The sequence below is a fragment of the Babylonia areolata genome, chromosome 22, assembly GCF_041734735.1.
Source record: "Babylonia areolata isolate BAREFJ2019XMU chromosome 22, ASM4173473v1, whole genome shotgun sequence".
Taxonomy (NCBI): Eukaryota; Metazoa; Mollusca; class Gastropoda; order Neogastropoda; family Buccinidae; genus Babylonia; species Babylonia areolata.
In genome coordinates, this window is record NC_134897.1 from 13,460,215 (window position 1) to 13,480,056 (window position 19,842).

At 43.7% G+C, this 19,842-nt stretch overlaps 1 protein-coding gene across 8 annotated transcripts in view; it reads left to right on the forward strand.

Moving 5' to 3' along the window:
- Window positions 1-19,842, forward strand: part of LOC143296977 (limbic system-associated membrane protein-like) — a 40,026-nt gene that overhangs the window by 2,198 nt on the left and 17,986 nt on the right. For 5 of the 8 annotated variants that reach the window (XM_076609059.1, XM_076609063.1, XM_076609066.1 and 2 more), the window contains exons 2-7: window positions 373-509; window positions 6,330-6,549; window positions 8,541-8,561; window positions 10,366-10,386; window positions 12,935-13,071; window positions 18,757-18,976. In XM_076609059.1, coding sequence (XP_076465174.1) covers window positions 373-509; window positions 6,330-6,549; window positions 8,541-8,561; window positions 10,366-10,386; window positions 12,935-13,071; window positions 18,757-18,976 — 756 coding nt within the window. The remainder of the gene's footprint in view (window positions 1-372; window positions 510-6,329; window positions 6,550-8,540; window positions 8,562-10,365; window positions 10,387-12,934; window positions 13,072-18,756; window positions 18,977-19,842) is intronic. The other 3 variants (XM_076609060.1, XM_076609061.1, XM_076609062.1) reach the window with 3 other exon arrangements.

Genomic DNA, 19,842 nt, shown 5'->3' on the forward strand with positions numbered 1-19,842 from the left:
TCTGATATTCTGACCCAAGAACAAGAGCAGTCATTATCATTTTTTGTTCAAACAGGAACTTCTTTTGCTAAGCATGGAAGTTTTATTTATTTTGCAAACGTGTTGGTGCAGATAGTAAAAAAGGGAAATTACTCTGTAATTAATGCTTGGGGACTTTATTTGCTTTAAACTGATCTTTCTCATCTTAAACATTACATTTTGAAATTATACTCAATACGTAAAAAGCTTGTGTGTTTTACTCTGTCACAAGTGAGTCTTGAAGGCCGTGCCTCTCTTGTTTTTTCCATGGTGTCATCGTCGTCACGCGTCACAACCACACACAGAAGTACCCAGCCACAGCAGCGATCTAACACTTGTCCCTTCCCCCCCTAGTTGTTTCAGCGAGGACGGTGTCTATCCAAGACTCTGTGCCCCCACCCACGTTTTTGCCCGGGCCCTCGGAGGTGACGGTGCGACAGGGAGAGGTGGCCGTGCTGCCCTGTGCTGTGAGACACCTGGGCCCCAAACAGGTAGGGTGAGGGGTATTTTGGGGTGCTGTCACCGTCATTTTGTCTGCCTGTCTTTGCTTTTGTTTGTTTGAGTTGATCTGTCTGTCTGTGTGCCTCTGTGTGTGTGAATAGAATAGAATAGATTTTATTGTCATGAAACCGTAAGGTTTATAAGACACAAGTGCAATGGTAAATGAATGAACGAATGAAAAACACACAATTTATCAATCAGTGTGTGTGTGTGTGTGTGTGTGTGTGTGTGCGTGTGTGTATCTATCTATTTGTCTATATCTCTCTTCTCTCTCTCTCTCTGTATGTGTGTGTGTGTGTGTGTGTGTGTGTGTGTGTGTGTGTGTGTGTGTGTGTGTGTGTGCTTGTTTCTTTCTCAATGTCTCCCCCTCAGTGCAGTTCTCTCTGTCTGTCTCTCTTCTCTTTCCACACCACCCTTTCCCCTCTCCACTCTCTTTCAGCATCCCCTCTCCACTCTCTCTCAACATCCCCTCTCCACTCTGTCTCAGCGTTCCGTTTAGTCTCCGCCTCCTTCAGAGGAACGCTTTACACAAGTTCCTGGTCGCTGAGCAGGGTCTTCGTCTCCCATAAAAAGTCCTTACAAACGACAGAGGTTCTTTGTGGGGTGTTGGTCCCACTCTCCGTGGTACCCACTCTCTTGGCGTTGGTCCTCAGGAACTTGCGAAGGTATTTTCCACGCGATGTGGGGGAGCTGGCTATAGCTGTCAACGCCAAGCTCATGTCTTGAAGCTTCGGTTTTGCGACTCAAAGGCGACTCCTGGCGATGCTGCATTTTTTTTTTTTTTTTTTTTTTTTGGGGGGGGGGGGGGGGGGAGGAGGGGGTATTGAATTGACAGAATAACAAGATGAGGCTATTTGACGTTAATTCATAGAAAACTTTGTAGATACTTTGATCGATACAAGCCATATGAAAGAATGAATGACGGAACGGAACCTCATTCCTGGCAGTTCATTTCAATGAAAAATACGTTATTAAAAAAAAAAAAGCATATGATATATAATTTGTGATGGTTTCTTTTATATAGATATGATTTGTGAGGGTTTGAAGTCGAGTTGAATTCAGTCTTAAGCTCGTTGGCCGGGGCGCGAGGTGGTATTCTTGTGCCAAGGACTATAACTCTTGTGCGTCTCCCCCCCCCCCCCCCCGAACCCCCCCCCCCTTTTTTGGGGTGGATGGGTGGGGGGGTGGGGGGGACATGTAAAAATGAGTTCACCAGACATCGAAGAACATTTTAAGACCAGTCCACATCATTCCTTGGGGGTCTGTGTGTGTGTGTGTGTGTGTGTGTGTGTGTGTGTGTGTGTGCAGGGATGGGGGTGGGGGTGGGGGTGCACGGTAGGCCCTCCCGGTCCTGAGGACTTTGAGATTCAGAAAAGCAGAAATAAAGATCAAATGAAGAAAGACACCCGTGTATACCCCCCTCCTCCCGAAATAGGGAAAGGAGCAAAACACACAAAAAAAGCCTATCATGGTGTGGGGTGAATGGGAGGTGTGGGGAGCGAAGAGAAAGGAATGGTGTGGTGTGCGGTGCGGTGCGGTGCGGTGCGGTGTGGTGCGGTGCGGTGCGGTGCGGTGTGGTGACAACAGTCGCCCACCACAGTACACACAAACACACCGACACACTATACCCCTCGACGCCAACATGTTGGCAGTTTCTCCATCTATCATCCCCCCCATCACTTAGCGCTCCACCGTTCTGCCCATGCCAGACCTGTCGCCCGTCGTGTTGATGTTGGTTTGATCACCAGACTGAAACCCGATCAACACTGATGCCTGTGACAGCTGTCGTGGCCGTGAGTGATGGTCTGTTCATGCAGCCTGGGCATTCCAGTCTCTTGACTGCATAGCTATGCGGAATAATGTACCTTTGTCGTGGTGATGTCAAGAGATAAGTAGCGGAGAGAATGGAAGAAGGAAGACGAGGGAGGGTAGAGAGCGGGTGGTTAACCAAAACTGCCGATCGCACACGCACACGCGCGCGCGCACACACACACGCACACACACACACACACTCTGTGTGTGTGTATATATATATATATATATATATATATCCCTCACACACACACACACACACACACACACACACACACACACACACACACTCTCTCTCTCTCTCTCTCTCTCTCTCTCTCTCACTCTCTCACTCTGTCGCACACACACACACACACACACAAAACACACACACACACACACACACTCACTCACTCTCTATCTCTCTCTCTGTCACACACACACACACACATAGACGCACACACACACACACACACACACACACATCACATCACATCACATCACATCACATCACATCACATCACATCAGAACACATCACATCACATCACATCACACACAGAGAAGTATCAAAACATTTCGTCTGAAAAAATAAAACAAATGTAGACTTTTTTTTTTTTGAACCGGCAGTATATAATCAAGAAAATGTCATCGACCAAAAAGAAATACCTATTTGTACACAGTCGATCAAACTATGCTCAGCTGTTAATTAATTTCTCGCGGCACACACATTTGAAATCAATGCAGTGTTTCGCCATTGGATAACCCCATGAGCGGTGAAGGGAAACAAAAGAGTGGGGACACCGGCAACATTGACAGCCAGACAATTCCATCAATATGCAATAAAGATAGCCTATCATCCGTGAATTTGTGTTGCTCCGTGGGGCATGGGATGATGGGCATGGGGGAGGTGGGGGAGTGGAGGGAGGAGGGGGGGAGGAAGAGGAGGGGGTCGGGGAGGGGGTGGGGGGTGGGGGTGGGGGGGCTTTGGTTTCGATTGCCCACAGGGCAATTTTGTTGCTGTCCGAAAACGCGCCCTCCGCTGCTTCAAAGTAGCGCACACACTGTTTATCAGGACCATTGAAAGTCCGGGTAGATCTACCCCTTTCCTGACCAGTCAGTCGTTTTGGTGATGTCGGTGCTGACTATAATTATATGTTATTGCCCGTCTAAGTGATCCACTGATTCTGGCGGTGTCTATGACGTTTTGGGGTATCTCCACTCACGATGTACCTATGGCTGAAATAATTGGATCAGGCTGGTCATGTCTTTTCTCTTCGTGTTTTATCTCTCTCTCTCTCTCTCTTCTCTCTCTCTCTCTCTCTCTCTCTCTGTGTGTGTGTGTGTGTGTGTGTGTGTGTGTGTGTGTCTCTCTCTGTCTTTGTTCTTTGGGAAACTTGGGATTTGGACGATGCTGACTGCCAAAAGTTGGGTCCTTTTTTTTCTTCTTCTTTTTAAATTTTTATTACTGCCTATATTGTATTGTGTGACACCATTGCTATCTTGTCAGGAAAGATTCCGTTCGAAATTCAGGTTGGCTCCGCAGGGATAATGCATTGTCTCAATGTGGCAGTCACTTTTTTCTTCTTTTTAAAAAAAAATATCTGTTCACATATCTAAGTGCATATGACACATTCATAATCAACACACAGAGAGAGGAGGTTGGGGGGCGGGGGGGGGGGGGGACAGAGAGAGTGTGTGTATTGGCATGTTTTGACCATCCTGTTCTCCTCCAACTTCTTCCTTCCATTATTTTCCACCTTCCTCTTCTCCCCCCCCCCCTGTCTTTTATCCTACATTCCCCCTCCCCACACCCCTCCCCCCTGATCCAACTTTTTCCCATTTTTCCACAAGCTTCATTTTCTTTGGGTAAGTTAATTGAATTTGGTAAAAAGAGATATCGAGTAGACAGTCGTTCTGCTGAAGATAACTAGTCACAGAATGAAACACAAAATGTTAATCCCAGTGTATGATAAAAACAACAACAAAAAACACCAAAAAAACAAACAAAAAGCACACACAAAAATGACCAGAAACTGTTGACGAGACGGGCTGTCTTTTTGAAGTGGCTGATTACGCGAACAGTGAGAGATTGGATGGTAACTGCGTCGAGTTTTGGACAACGTTTTCTCGTGTGTGTGTGTGTGCGTGCGTGCGTGTGTGTGTGTGTAATTTAAATATATATATAAATATATAATAATAATAATAATGGATACTTATATCGCACACTATCCAGAAATCTGCTCTAGGTGCTCTACAAAAACGCTTTTGTTAACATAAAACATTACATCTCTGTTACATACACACACCAAAATGTGACCACACACACACACACACACACACACACACACACACACAACACACACACACACAACACACACACACACACACACACACACATATATATATATATATATATATACCTATATGTATGTGCGTGCATGTGTGTGTGTGTGTGTGTGTGTGTGCACGCGCACGTGTGTTGTTGTCTGTGTCTCTAAAAGATATATATATATATATATATTTATATATATATATATGTGTGTGTGTGTGTGTGTGCGCACGCGCGCGCGCGTTCGTGTGTGCGTTCGTGTGTGAACGTGCGCGCGACCGAATCAAACTTCCCCTCCCTTTCCTCTTTCTCTGATTGATATGGATACTTACATAGCGCCTATCCGCAGATATCACGTCAGTTTCTCTCAGTCCAAGTGATGTGATATCTACCTGTAGATCGATTCACGTTGAAAGTGATATTTCTGATTGATGATATATTGCATTTCGCTTCGCCGTGCAGTCTTTAACTTAGGAATGCAGCATCTCAGTTCAAACTGTATGACTTTGACTTTGACTTATTCCTCTTGATTCCGTGGGGAACATAGGGCCGCAACAACACTCCTCCAACGCACCCGGCTCTGGCTGGTCCTCTTCAGTTCGGCCCACGTCATTCCGGCCGCCCTTGTCTCTGCCTCAATGCTTCTCCGCCAGGTCTGCTTCGGACGGCCAACTTTCCTGTATAATGTCTGGCAAATGTCATGAATATATTGCTAACAAAAAGGTTAGAATATCTGATAAAAACAATATTTCTTTGTTTTTTGCGCACGCTTTGTCGGCATACATTAACATTTCTCTCATATCTTTCTTCACAGCTTTTGTTGTGCGTGTTCAAAAAAAGAAAAGAAAGGAAAAGAAAAAAGTGCAATTGCTTCCTTATGACTCTATAAAAAATCTATCCTGAAACTAGAGAAACTAGAGACTATCAATAACCTTTTTTTTTTTTTTTTTAATGCGGTTCATACAAGTACTGCAAACAAGCACGCTACAGCTACATGTATGGACGCATATCTATAGCCAAGCGGATGAGAGCATTTCAAGAGAGGGTGGGCCGGGGTAGGGGAGGGGGGGCGGTGGCGGATCACCTCCTGTCTGTCTGTGTTGGATGGGGGGGACCGGCCCCAGCTCTTCATTGTCTCCCTTGGCACACGCCTAATTGCCGCCCCTTTGTCGCCAGTCTGTCCCGTGATGCAGCGGGCTTTAAGTCGTCTCCCCTTTACACGTTGACTTCCCGTTCCTCTTCCTGTCCGTGTGTGTGTGTGTGTGTGTGTGTGTGTGTGTGTGTGTGATAAGGAAATTGAAGCGTTTTATGACAAAGATCAAGTACCCAATCTCAGCCCAGGCTAATGCTGAAAACGGTCACCATTTTCGTAATTTGAATTGTGCACAATATCGTGAGTGAACTGTGGAGACATTTTTTCCACCCTGCTTAACTCTTCGAGATCGGGATATGAATGTAACAGAGGAATAAATCTCTCATCTCAAAGAACAACATTGACTCCACAAAAATAATGCACGCCTATACAGGGTTGGTATAGAAATCGCTTTGTCTGTTTGCCACACAAATTATATTCACCATCTTTCACATGTCAAGGTGTATTCATTATCCAACCGACCATCTCACACCCACCCGTGTCCCCGCCCAACTATTCAAAAAAATCATCTGTGCACGCTGTGTTTACATTTTCAGGTGGTTTGGAGAAGGATCGACGCTGACTTCCCTTTGACGATCGGGGGGTTTACGTGGACTAATGACGTCAGACTCTCCGTGGACCACATCCCGCGGGAGAATGACGCGGGCGACTGGAACCTCGTCATCGACACAGTGACGCAGGATGACGTGGGGGTGTACAAGTGTCAAGTGACGTCAAAGCTGCGTTTGAACAAGCTGGTGGAGCTCAAAGTGGTTGGTGAGTTGTCTTTCCTTTTCTTTTTGGGTCTGGAAATCTTCCCATCATTTTGTAGTCTCTTATAAACGATTCCGCCCCCTCCCCCGAGGAACACAAACTCAGCTCCCTCGCGTATTCATATAAAACTTGAAATAAGCTTGGATGAATCTGTCATATCCATCAAGGAATATATTTGGTTACAATACCTGTGTAAAATTGTGTCTTTTGTTTTATTCACGTATTCATAAACTGTTTAATTTGATGTATGTTTTAATATTTTGATGCTGCTTACACCACCTCTGCATTGTATTTGTTGAATATGACTAAATTTATCATGGGAATATCATGAGAAGATTAAAAACTATACGTATCAGTTTCATTATCTTTACACTTACTTCGCTAAAACTTGCATGTGCATGTTTATGTTTGTGAGGACTAGGGCTTATGCGGAAGTGTGTGTGTGTGTGTGTGTGTGTGTGTAGATGAGTGCGTGCGCGTTCACGAATATGTTTTTGTTCATTGTTAAATGGCCAGCTTATTTTGTTTTATTTTTGTCTTTTGGTCTTTTTTTCTGTGTGTGCATGCATAGTATATTTTGTATTGAAGTATGGTAGGACATGGGAACCGGTGGGGCCCAGTATTGTCATGTCTATGTCTTGTATGGTGACGAGTCATTTTACCCCTTAATGACTGATGTTTTGTGTGGTGACGAGTGATTTTACCCCTTAATGACTGATGTCTTGTGTGGTGACCAGTCATTTTACCCCTTAATGACTCTTGTCTTGTATGGTGACGAGTCATTTTACCCCTTAATGACTGATGTCTTGTGTGGTGACGAGTCATTTTACCCCTTAATGACTGATGTCTTGTGTGGTGACGAGTCATTTTACCCCTTAGTGACTCTTGTCTTGTATGGTGACGAGTCATTTTACCCCTTAATGACTGATGTCTTGTGTGGTGACGAGTCGTTTACCACTTAATGACTGATGTCTTGTGTGGTGACGAGTCGTTTACCACTTAATGACTCTTGTCTTGTGCGGTGATGAGTCATGTTACCCTTTTAATGACTGATGTATTGTGTGATGAAGAGTCATTTTGCCTCTGTAATGACTGTTGTGTGATGACGAGTTATTTTGCCCCTGTAATGACTGTTGTGTGATGACGAGTCATTTTGCCTCTTTAATGACTGTTGTGTTATGACGAGTCATTTTGCCTCTTTAATGACTGTTGTGTGATGACGAGTCATTTTGCCTCTTTAATGACTGTTGTGTGATGACGAGTCATTTTGCCCCTTTAATGACTGTAGCGTGGTGACGAGTCATTTTGCCTCTTCAATGACTGTTGTGTGATGAGTCATTTTGCCTCTTTAATGACTGTTGTGTGATGACGAGTCATTTTGCCCCTTAATGACTGTTGTGTGGTGACGAGTCATTTTGGCTGTTTTAATGACTGTTGTGTGGTGACGAGTCATTTTGCCTCTTTAATGACTGTTGTGTGATGACGAGTCATTTTGCCTCTTTAATGACTGTTGTGTGATGACGAGTCATTTTGCCCCTTTAATGACTGTAGCGTGGTGACGAGTCATTTTGCCTCTTCAATGACTGTTGTGTGATGAGTCATTTTGCCTCTTTAATGACTGTTGTGTGATGACGAGTCATTTTGCCCCTCAATGACTGTTGTGTGGTGACGAGTCATTTTGCCTCTTTAATGACTGTTGTGTGATGACGAGTCATTTTGCCCTTTAATGGCTGTTGTGTGGTGACGAGTCATTTTGCCTCTTTAATGAATGTTGTGTGATGACGAGTCATTTTGCCCTTTAATGGCTGTTGTGTGGTGACGAGTCATTTTGCCTCTTTAATGACTGTTGTGTGATGACGAGTCATTTTGCCCTTTAATGGCTGTTGTGTGATGACGAGTCATTTTACTCCCTTGTGACCTGTCCAGTGTGGTGGTGATTCAGTTTTTCCTCTAATGACTGTTGTCTTGCCTTTCTGTTTTTTTCCTTCGTGTAGGTCCGCCCGTACGAGATCCTGGTGAGTGGTGCTTCTAGTTTGCCTGTCTGTTGCTCTCTCTCTCTCTCTCTCTGTCTCTCTCTGTCTCTCTCTCTCTCTCTCTCTCTCTCTCTCTCTCTCTCTCTCTCTCTCTCACTCTCTCTTTCCAGTATTGTTTTATTCTCGGTGTATGTTTGTCCCTGCTGATAACTCCTTACACAGAAAACAGAATGGTAAAGACATACTACTACGTCTCTCTCTGTCTCTCTCTCTCTCGGTTTAAAGTTTTGCCGTTTTCCTGGTATAATCTGTGTGTGTGTGCGTGTGCGTGCGTGCGTGCGTGTGTGTGTGTGTGTGTGTGTGTGTGTGTGTAGATGAGTGCGTGCGTGTTCACGAATATGTTTTAGTTCTTTGTCAAATGGCCAGCTTATTTTGTTGAATTTTTGTCTTTTGGTCTCCTCTTTTTTTTCTGTGTGTGCATGCATGGTATATTTTGTATTGAAGTATGGTAGGACATGGGAACCGGTGGCGCCCAGTATTGTCATGTCTGTCTTGTATGGTGACGAGTCATTTTACCCCTTAATGACTGATGTTTTGTGTGATGACGAGTGATTTTACCCCTTAATGACTCTTGTCTTGTATGGTGACGAGTCATTTTACCCCTTAATGACTGATGTTTTGTGTGGTGACGAGTGATTTTACCCCTTAATGACTCTCGTCTTGTATGGTGACGAGTCATTTTACCCCTTGATGACTGATGTTTTGTGTGGTGACGAGTGATTTTACCCCTTAATGACTCTTGTCTTGTGTGGTGACGAGTGATTTTACCCCTTAATGACTGATGTTTTGTGTGGTGACGAGTGATTTTACCCCTTAATGACTCTTGTCTTGTATGGTGACGAGTGATTTTATCCCTTAATGACTGATGTTTTGTGTGGTGACGAGTGATTTTACCCCTTAATGACTCTTGTCTTGTGTGGTGACGAGTGATTTTATCCCTTAATGACTGATGTTTTGTGTGGTGACGAGTGATTTTACCCCTTGATGACTGATGTTTTGTGTGGTGACGAGTCATTTTACCCTTTAATTACTGATGTTTTGTGTGGTGACGAGTGATTTTACCCCTTATCGACTCTTGTCTTGTGTGGTGACGAGTGATTTTACCCCTTAATGACGTTTTGTGTGGTGACGAGTCATTTTACCCCTTATAGACTCTTGCCATGTGTGGAGACGAGCCATTTTATACCTTAATAATTGATGTCTTGTGTGGTGACGAGTCATTTTACCTCTTAATGACTCTTGTCTTGTATGGTGACGAGTCATTTTAACCCTTAATGACTGATGTCTTGTGAGGTGACGAGTCGTTTTACCACTTAATGACTCTTGTCTTGTGCGGTGACGAGTCATGTTACCCTTTTAATGACTGATGTCTTGTGTGATGAAGAGTCATTTTGCCTCTGTAGTGACTGTTGTGTGATGACGAGTCATTTTGCCCCTGTAATGACTGTTGTGTGATGACGAGTCATTTTGCCTCTTTAATGACTGTTGCGTGATGATGAGTCATTTTGCCCCTTTAATGACTGTAGCGTGGTGACGAGTCATTTTGCCTTTTTAATGACTGTTGTGTGATGACGAGTCATTTTGCCGCTTTAATGACTGTTGTGTGGTGACGAGTCATTTTGCCTCTTTAATGACTGTTGTGTGGTGACGAGTCATTTTGCCCCTTTAATGACTGTTGTGTGGTGACGAGTCATTTTACTCCCTTGTGACCTGTCCAGTGTGGTGGTGATTCAGTTTTTCCTCTAATGACTGTTGTCTTGCCTTTCTGTTTTTTTCCTTTGTGTAGGTCCGCCCGTACGAGATCCCGGTGAGTGGTGCCTTCTAGTTTGCAAGTCTGTTGCTCTCTCTCTCTCTGTCTCTGTCTCTGTCTCTCTGTCTCTGTCTCTGTCTCTCTCTCTCTCGGTTTAAAGTTTTGCCGTTTTCCTGGTATAATCTCTGTGTGTGTGCGCGTGTGCGTGCGTGCGTGCGTGCGTGCGTGCGTGTGTGTGTGCGCGTACGAGATCCCGGTGAGTGGTGCCTTCTAGTTTGCAAGTCTGTTGCTCTCTCTCTCTCTGTCTCTGTCTCTGTCTCTCTGTCTCTGTCTCTGTCTCTCTCTCTCTCGGTTTAAAGTTTTGCCGTTTTCCTGGTATAATCTGTGTGTGTGTGCGCGTGTGCGTGCGTGCGTGCGTGCGTGCGTGCGTGTGTGTGTGTGTGTGTGTGTGTGTGCGTGTGTGTGTGTGTGTGTGTGTGCGTGTGTGTGTGTAGATGAGTGCGTGCGTGTTCACGAATATGTTTTAGTTCATTGTCAAATTGTCAGCTTATTTTGTTGAATTTTTGTCTTTTGGTCTCCTCTTTTTTTTCTGTGTGTGCATGCATGGTATATTTTGTATTGAAGTATGGTAGGACATGGGAACCGGTGGCGCCCAGTATTGTCATGTCTATGTCTTGTATGGTGACGAGTCATTTTACCCCTTAATGACTGATGTTTTGTATGGTGACGAGTGATTTTACCCCTTAATGACTGATGTTTTGTGTGGTGACGAGTGATTTTACCCCTTAATGACTCTCGTCTTGTATGGTGACGAGTGATTTTACCCCTTGATGACTGATGTTTTGTGTGGTGACGAGTCATTTTACCCTTTAATTACTGATGTTTTGTGTGGTGACGAGTGATTTTACCCCTTATCGACTTTTGTCTTGTGTGGTGACGAGTGATTTTACCCCTTATCGACTCTTGTCTTGTGTGGTGACGAGTGATTTTACCCCTTAATGACTGATGCTTTGTGTGGTGACGAGTGATTTTACCCCTTAATGACTCTTGTCTTGTGTGGTGACGAGTGATTTTACCCCTTAATGACTGATGCTTTGTGTGGTGACGAGTGATTTTACCCCTTAATGACTCTTGTCTTGTATGGTGACGAGTGATCTTACCCCTTGATGACTGATGTTTTGTTTGGTGACGAGTCATTTTACCCCTTATCGACTCTTGTCTTGTGTGGTGACGAGTCATTTTACCCCTTATCGACTCTTGCCATGTGTGGAGACGAGTCATTTTACACCTTAATTGATGTCTTGTGTGGTGACGAGTCATTTTACCCCTTAATGACTCTTGTCTTGTATGGTGACGAGTCATTTTAACCCTTAATGACTGATGTCTTGTGTGGTGACGAGTCATTTTGCCTCTGTAATGACTGTTTTGTGATGACGAGTCATTTTGTCCCTGTAATGACTGTTGTGTGATGACGAGTCATTTTGCCTCTTCAGTGACTGTAGTGTGATGACGAGTCATTTTGCCCCTTTAATGACTGTAGCGTTGTGACGAGTCATTTTGCCTCTTCAATGACTGCTGTGTGATGACGAGTCATTTTGCCCCTTTAATGACTGTTGTGCAGTGACGATTCATTTTGCCTCTTTAATGACTGTTGTGTGATGACGAGTCATTTTGCTCCTTTAATGACTGTTGTGTGATGACGAGTCATTTTGCCTCTTTAATGACTGTTGTGTGATGACGATTCATTTTGCCCCTTTAATGACTGTTGTGTGGTGACGAGTCATTTTGCTCCTTTAATGACTGTTGTGTGATGACGAGTCATTTTGCTTCTTTTTTGACTGTTGTGTGATGACGAGTCATTTTGCTCCTTTGACTGTTGTGTGATGACGAGTCATTTTGCTCCTTTAATGACTGTTGTGGAATGACGAGTCATTTTGCCCCTTTAATGACTGTTGTGTGGTGACAAGTCATTTTGCCTCTTTAATGACTGTTGTGTGATGACGATTCATTTTGCCTCTTTAATGACTGTTGTGTGGTGACGAGTCATTTTGCCTCTTTAATGACTGTTGTGTGGTGACGAGTCATTTTACTCCCTTGTGACCTGTCTGGTGTGGTGGCGATTCAGTTTTTCCTCCAATGACTGTTCGTTCTTCTGTTCCTTCAGAGTTCAGTTGTGCTTCTGACGTACTTGTGATATGAATTGTTTTTTTTTCATGAATGAATCAGAGTGGGAAGAAAAGCCAGGAGTGACAGAAGGAGGGTGGGGTTTTTTGCCAGGAGTGTGGAAAGAGCGTTGTCGTTTTGATGGTCCAAGTGAAAGCAGATGTGTCAAAAATAGCTGGGGGGGAAGAAAGATATTAATTTTTGTGCCTTTACCATTCTGCATTTTAGAAAAGCTGGTGCGTTTATGTCGCCCTTACTGGGCCTCACTGTCGTCGTCCTCATCACTGGCTTTTCTCATTTTCATCATTGTTTATCACCCATCACCGCCTCCTTTTTTTTTCTTCTTTTTTTTTCCATGATGTCATCGTCGTCACGCGTCACAACCACACACAGAAGTACCCAGCCACAGCAGCGATCTAACACTTGTCCCTTCCCCCCCTAGTTGTTTCAGCGAGGACGGTGTCTATCCAAGACTCTGTGCCCCCACCCACGTTTTTGCCCGGGCCCTCGGAGGTGACGGTGCGACAGGGAGAGGTGGCCGTGCTGCCCTGTGCTGTGAGACACCTGGGCCCCAAAAAGGTAGGGTGAGGGGTATTTTGGGGTGCTGTCACCGTCATTTTGTCTGCTTGTCTTTGTTTTTGTTTGTTTGAGTTTATCTGTCTGTCTGTGTGCCTCTCTCTCTCTCTCTTCTCTGTGTGTGTGTGTGTGTGTGTGTGTGTGTGTGTGTGTGTGTGTGTGTATCTATCTGTCTGTCTGTATCTATCTATCTATTTGTCTCTCTCTCTCTCTCTCTCTCTCTATATATATATATATATATATATATAATCTCTGTGTGTGTGTGTGTGTGTGTGTGTGTGTGTGTGTGTGTCTGTGTGTGTGTGCTTTCTTGTTTCTTTCTCACTGTGTCCCCTCAGTGCAGTTCTCTCTGTCTGTCTCTCTTCCCTTTCCACACCACCCTTTCCCCTCTCTCCACTCTGTCTCAGCGTTCCGTTTAGTCTCCGCCTCCTTCAGTGGAACGCTTTACACAAGTTCCTGGTCACTGTGCAGGGTCTTCGTCTCCCATAAAAAGTCCTTACAAACGACAGAGGTTCTTTGTGGGGTGTTGGTCCCACTCTCCGTGGTACCCACTCTCTTGGCGTTGGTCCTCAGGAACTTGCGAAGGCATTTTCCACGCGATGTGGGGGAGCTGGCTATAGCTGTCAACGCCAAGCTCATGTCTTGAAGCTTCGGTTTTGCGACTCAAAGGCGACTCCTGGCGATGCTGCATTTTTTTGGGGGGGGAGGGGGGGGGGGAGGGGGGGGGGGTGATATTGACAGAATAAGATGAGGCTATTTGACGTTAATTCATAGAAAACTTTGCAGATACTTTGATCGATACAAGCCATATGAAAGAATGAATGACGGAACGGAACCTCATTCCTGGCAGTTCATTTCAATGAAAAATACGTTATTAAAAAAAGCATATGATATATAATTTGTGCTGGTTTCTTTAAAATAGATTTGTGAGGGTTTGAAGTCGAGTTGAATTCAGTCTTAAGCTCGTTGGCCGGGGCGCGAGGTGGTATCCTCGTGCCAAGGACTATAACTCTTGTGCGTCCTTCCCCTCCCCCCCCCTCCCCCCCTTTTTGGAGGGGTGGGGGGGTGGGGGGACATGTAAAAATGAGTTGACCAGACATCGAAGAACATTTTAAGACCAGTCCACATCATTCCTTGGGGGTCTGTGTGTGTGTGTGTGTGTGTGTGTGTGTGTGTGTGTGCAGGGATGGGGGTGGGGGTGCACGGTAGGCCCTCCCGATCCTGAGAACTTTGAGATTCAGAAAAGCAGAAATAAAGATCAAATGAAGAAAGACACCCGTGCATACCCCCCTCCTCCCGAAATAGGGAAAGGAGCAAAACACACAAAAAAAGCCTATCATGGTGTGGGGTGAATGGGAGGTGTGGGGAGCGAAGAGAAAGGAATGGTGTGGTGTGGCACGGTGTGGTGTGGTGTGGTGCGATGTGTGGTGTGGTGCGATGTGGTGTGGTGGGTGTGGTGTGTGGTGCGGTGTAGTGCGGTGTGGTGTAGTGCTATGTGGTGTGGTGTGGTGACAACAGTCGCCCACCACAGTACAAACAAACACACCGACGCACTATACCCCTCGACGCCAACATGTTGGCAGTTTCTCCATCTATCATCCCCCCCATCACTTAGCGCCCCACCGTTCTGCCCATGCCAGACCTGTCGCCTGTCGTGTTGATGTGGTTTGATCACCAGACTGAAACCCGATCAACACTGATGCCTGTGACAGCTGTCGTGGCCGTGAGTGATGGTCTGTTCATGCAGCCTGGGGATTCCAGTCTCTTGACTGCATAGCTATGCGGAATAATGTACCTTTGTCGTGGTGATGTCAAGAGATAAGTAGCGGAGAGAATGGAAGAAGGAAGACGAGGGAGGGTAGAGAGCGGGTGGTTGACCAAAATTGCCGATCACACACGCACACACGCGCGCGCACACACACACACACACACACACACACACACACACACACACACACACATTCTCTCTCTCTCTCTCTCTCTCTCTCTCTCTATATATATATATATATATCCCTCACACACACACACACACACACACACACACACACTCTCTCTCTGTCTGTCACACACACACACTCTCTCTCTCTGTGACACACACACACACACACACACACAATCACATCACATCACCTCACCTCACCTCACCTCACCTCACCTCACCTCACCTCACCTCACGAAGTATCAAAACATTTCGTCTGAAAAAATAAAACAAATATAAGACTTTTTTTTTTTCAACCGGCAGTATATAATCAACAAAATGTCAGCGACCAAAAAGAAATACCTATTTGTTGCTCCGTGGGGCATGGGATGAGGGGCATGGGGGAGGTGGGGGAGTGGAGGGAGGAGGGGGGGAGGAAGGGGAGGGGGGCGGGGGGGGGGGCTTTGGTTTCGATTGCCCACAGGGCAATTTTGTTGCTGTCCGAAAACGCGCCCTCCGCTGCTTCAAAGTAGCGCACACACTGCTTATCAGGACCATTGAAAGTCAGGGTAGATCTACCCCTTTCCTGACCAGTCAGTCGTTTTGGTGATGTCGGTGCTGACTATAATTATATGTTATTGCCCGTCTAAGTGATCCACTGATTCTGGCGGTGTCTATGACGTTTTGGGGTATCTCCACTCACGATGTACCTATGGCTGAAATAATTGGATCAGGCTGGTCATGTCTTTTCTCTTTGTGTTTTATCTCTCTCTCTCTCTCTCCTCTCTCTCTCTCTCTCTCTCTCTCTCTCTCTCTCTCTCTCTCTCTCTCTCTCTCTCTCTCTCTGTCTTTGTTCTTTGGGAAACTTGGGATTTGGACGATGCTGACTGCCAAAAGTTGGGTCCTTTTTTTTCTTCTTCTTTTTAAATTTTTATTGCTGCCTATATTGTATGGTGTGACACCATTGCTATCTTGTCAGGAAAGATTCCGTTCGAAATTCAGGTTGGCTCCGTAGGGATAATGCATTGTCTCAATGTGGCGCCCACTTTGAAATTTTTTTTTTTTTTATAAATATCTGTTCACATGTCTAGGTGCGTATGACACATTTTCTGTCTTTGAGAGTGGATTCTTTTGAACAAAAACTTTAGTTGCCAAATGGAGTCATGTTGCTCATACAAAGGGGCCATTTCAGGGCTGATGTTTTGTTGCCTTGTGTTCTTTTACATTAATTTTATTATTATTATTATTATTATTTTAGAAGGATTATGATTAGGAGTAGGAACACCAAATTTGGGTTTAGTAAGGGGTTAAGATTAGGATTTGCCAGATTTTAGGACTGGGTTTTGTTAATAGGAGGACAGAAAATATGTAGGTTTTTTTGTTGTAGTGTTGGGTGTGTGTGCCGTGGAAGCTGCGATACATAGACTAGAAACTCCGAGTGTGTGGAGGAGGGGGTAGAGGAGGTGCAGGGAAATTTGTGGTGTGTGTGTGTGTGTGTGTGTGTGTGTGTGTGTGTATTGGAGCTCATGTACGTTTATATGTATTTGACTGTGCTTTCATATCTATGAAATATGCATATCTGTTATGCATGTGTGGGTGTATGTGTGAATGTGTCTTCATGTTTTATATTTATTTGCTTATTTATCATCATTGTTGTCTTATTTATTTAATTATTTATTTATTATTAGTATTATTATTATTATTTTATCATTATCTTCATTACTACTTTCTTTTTTTCTTTTTTTTCCCATCATAATTATTATTTATTTATTTATGTATGTACGCTTCTCTCTCTCTCTCTCTCTCTCTCTCTCTCTCTCTCTCTCTCTCTCTCTCTCTATATATATATATATATATATATATATATATATATATATATATATATATACTTTTTTTTTTCAAGGTCTGACTAAGCGCGTTGGGTTACGCTGCTGGTCAGGCATCTGCTTCGCAGATGTGGTGTAGCGTATATGGATTTGTCCGAACGCAGTGACGCCTCCTTGAGCTACTGATACTGATACTTTGTTGTAGTTTTTGTTTGTGAAATAATTGTGGGAGAAGTTAGAGGTGCATGGCTGTGTGTTCTTGTGTTTTTGTTTTTGTTGTTGTTGTTGTTGTTGTTTTTTGTTGTTTTTTCACCCATTGTCCACCCCATAAGCCCCTTCTAAAATACTCCTTGATTAATAAATGGTGGTTCGAATATGATAAAACAGTCTGTTATAATTTGTGTATTGTTAGTGAGGCTGTATATTTGTTTTGTAAATTTTTGTTTGGTGTCGTGATTAGACTGTATGACTGGGTGTTGATATTGTTGTTTGTCGTATCTGTGTGTTGTTCTGTATAACTCTAGTCAAGTGAGTGAGTTGTGGGTGCGGTGGGATCCTGCAAATAGTGAGTTGTGGGTGCGGTGGGATCCTGCAAATAGTGAGTTGTGGGTGCGGTGGGATCCTGCAAATGATAAATTTAATGTGAGCAGCTAAGCTTTCATTTATTTTCTAAAGGAAATAACCCCTGGGTTTTATTTATTTATATATCAAATACTTCTTTTCTTTTCTTTTTTTTTTATTCGCAATTTAATTTTTTTTTTTTTTTTTTTTTTTTTGATATTTATTGACTTATTTTATTTCATTTTATTTTATTATTTATTTATTTATTTATTTTGTTTGTTTGTTTCTGGCTCACACTGCCACATATAATGTGTGTGGGGTTTGGGGTGGGGGTTATGGGCGTATGTGTGTGCGCTTGTACAAGTAAGTGTTCATCTGTGTGTGTGTGTGTGTGTGTGTGTGTGCGTGTGTGTGTGTGTGCGCCGTGGAAGCTGCGATACGTAGCCTAGAAATATAAATGAGTGTGTGGAGGAGGGGGGTAGAGGAGGTGCAGGGTAACGTGTGTGTGTGTGTTTGTGTTTGTGTGTGTGTGTGTGTGTGTGTTGGGGCTCATGTACGTTTATGTGTATTTGACTGTGCTTTCATATCTGTGAAACCGCATGTTTGGTGCATATCCGTTATGCATATGTGGGTGTATGTGTGAATGTGTGTCTCCATGTTTTACATTTATTTGCTTATTTATCATCATTGTTGTCTTATTTATTTATTTATTTATTTATTTTACTACTACTACTACTTTAAAAAAATCTATTTATGTACACTTATAGTTGACTTCATCAAGTTTCTGCGCCTTATACATATTATTAGTAGTAGTAGTATATATATTTTTTTTAATGTATTTATCTATTATTTATTCATCTTTTTTTTCTCAAGGCCTGACTAAGTGTGTTGGGTTATGCTGCTGGTCAGGCATCTGCTTGGCAGATGTGGTGTAGCGTATATGGATTTGTCCGAATGCAGTGATGCCTCCTTGAGCTACTGAAACTGAAACTCTTTTATATTCGCAGAGTGCACGCCGCACACACACGCCTATTGTTTGTCATTGTCCTAAAAACTAGCACCCAGATCGGGACTCAGATGATTTCTTGTATATGGGGAAAAAAAAAATTAATACATAAAGAAAGTGAATAAATAAAGGGACACTGGAAAATAATTTCTTCTTTACCTGTGTGAAATATTCCAAAGGCTGCAGTAATAAACAATCTCATGCACGCCTATACAGGGTTGGTATAGAAATCGCTTTGTCTGTTTGCCGCACAAATTATATTCACCATCTTCACGTGTAAAGGTGTATTCATTATCCAACCGACCATCTCACACCCACCCGTGTACCCGTCCAACTATTCCACAAATCTAGTGTGCACGCTGTGTTTATATTTTCAGGTGGCTTGGAGAAGGATCGATGCTCACTTCCCTCTGACGATCGGGAGGATGACGTGGACTGATGACGTCAGATTCTCCGTGGACCACATCCCGCGGGAGAATGACGCGGGCGACTGGAACCTCGTCATCGACACAGTGACGCAGGATGACGTGGGGGTGTACAAGTGTCAAGTGTTGTCAAGGCTGGGTTTGAACAAGCTGGTGGAGCTCAAAGTGGTTGGTGAGTTGTCTTTCCTTTTCTTTTTGGGTTTGGAAATCTTCCCATCATTTTTTAGTCTCTTTTAAACGATCCCCCCCCCCCGGCCCCCCCCTGTGTAAAATTGTGTCTTTTGTTTTATTCACGTATTCATAAACTGTTTAATTTGCTGTATGCTTTAATATTTTGATGCTGCTTACATTACGATGCATTGTATTGATTGAAATATGACTAAATTTGCAGTGTATTTGAAGACGTCGTGTCAACTTCTTCTTTATTCTTAAATCTGAATTGTCATTATCACATAGACTTTTTCTTTTCCAACTCGTGTTTCTTTATCATGAAACGCTGTGACTGTCGAGATATATTTCACCACGGTGTGACGAGAATATCATGAGAAGATTAAAAACTATACGTATCAGTTTCGTTATCTTTACACTTACTTCGCTAAAACTTGCATGTGCATGTTTATGTTTGTGAGGACTAGGGCTTATGCGGAAGTGTGTGTGTGTGTGTGTGTGTGTGTGTGTGTAGATGAGTGCGTGCGCGTTCACGAATATGTTTTTGTTCATTGTTAAATGGCCAGCTTATTTTGTTTTATTTTTGTCTTTTGGTCTCCTCTTTTTTTTCTGTGTGTGCATGCATGGTATATTTTGTATTGAAGTATGGTAGGACATGGGAACCGGTGGCGCCCAGTATTGTCATGTCTATGTCTTGTATGGTGACGAGTCATTTTACCCCTTAATGACTGATGTTTTGTGTGGTGACGAGTCATTTTACCCCTTAATGACTCTTGTCTTGTATGGTGACGAGTCATTTTACCCCTTAATGACTGATGTCTTGTGTGGTGACGAGTCATTTTACCCCTTAATGACTCTTGTCTTGTATGG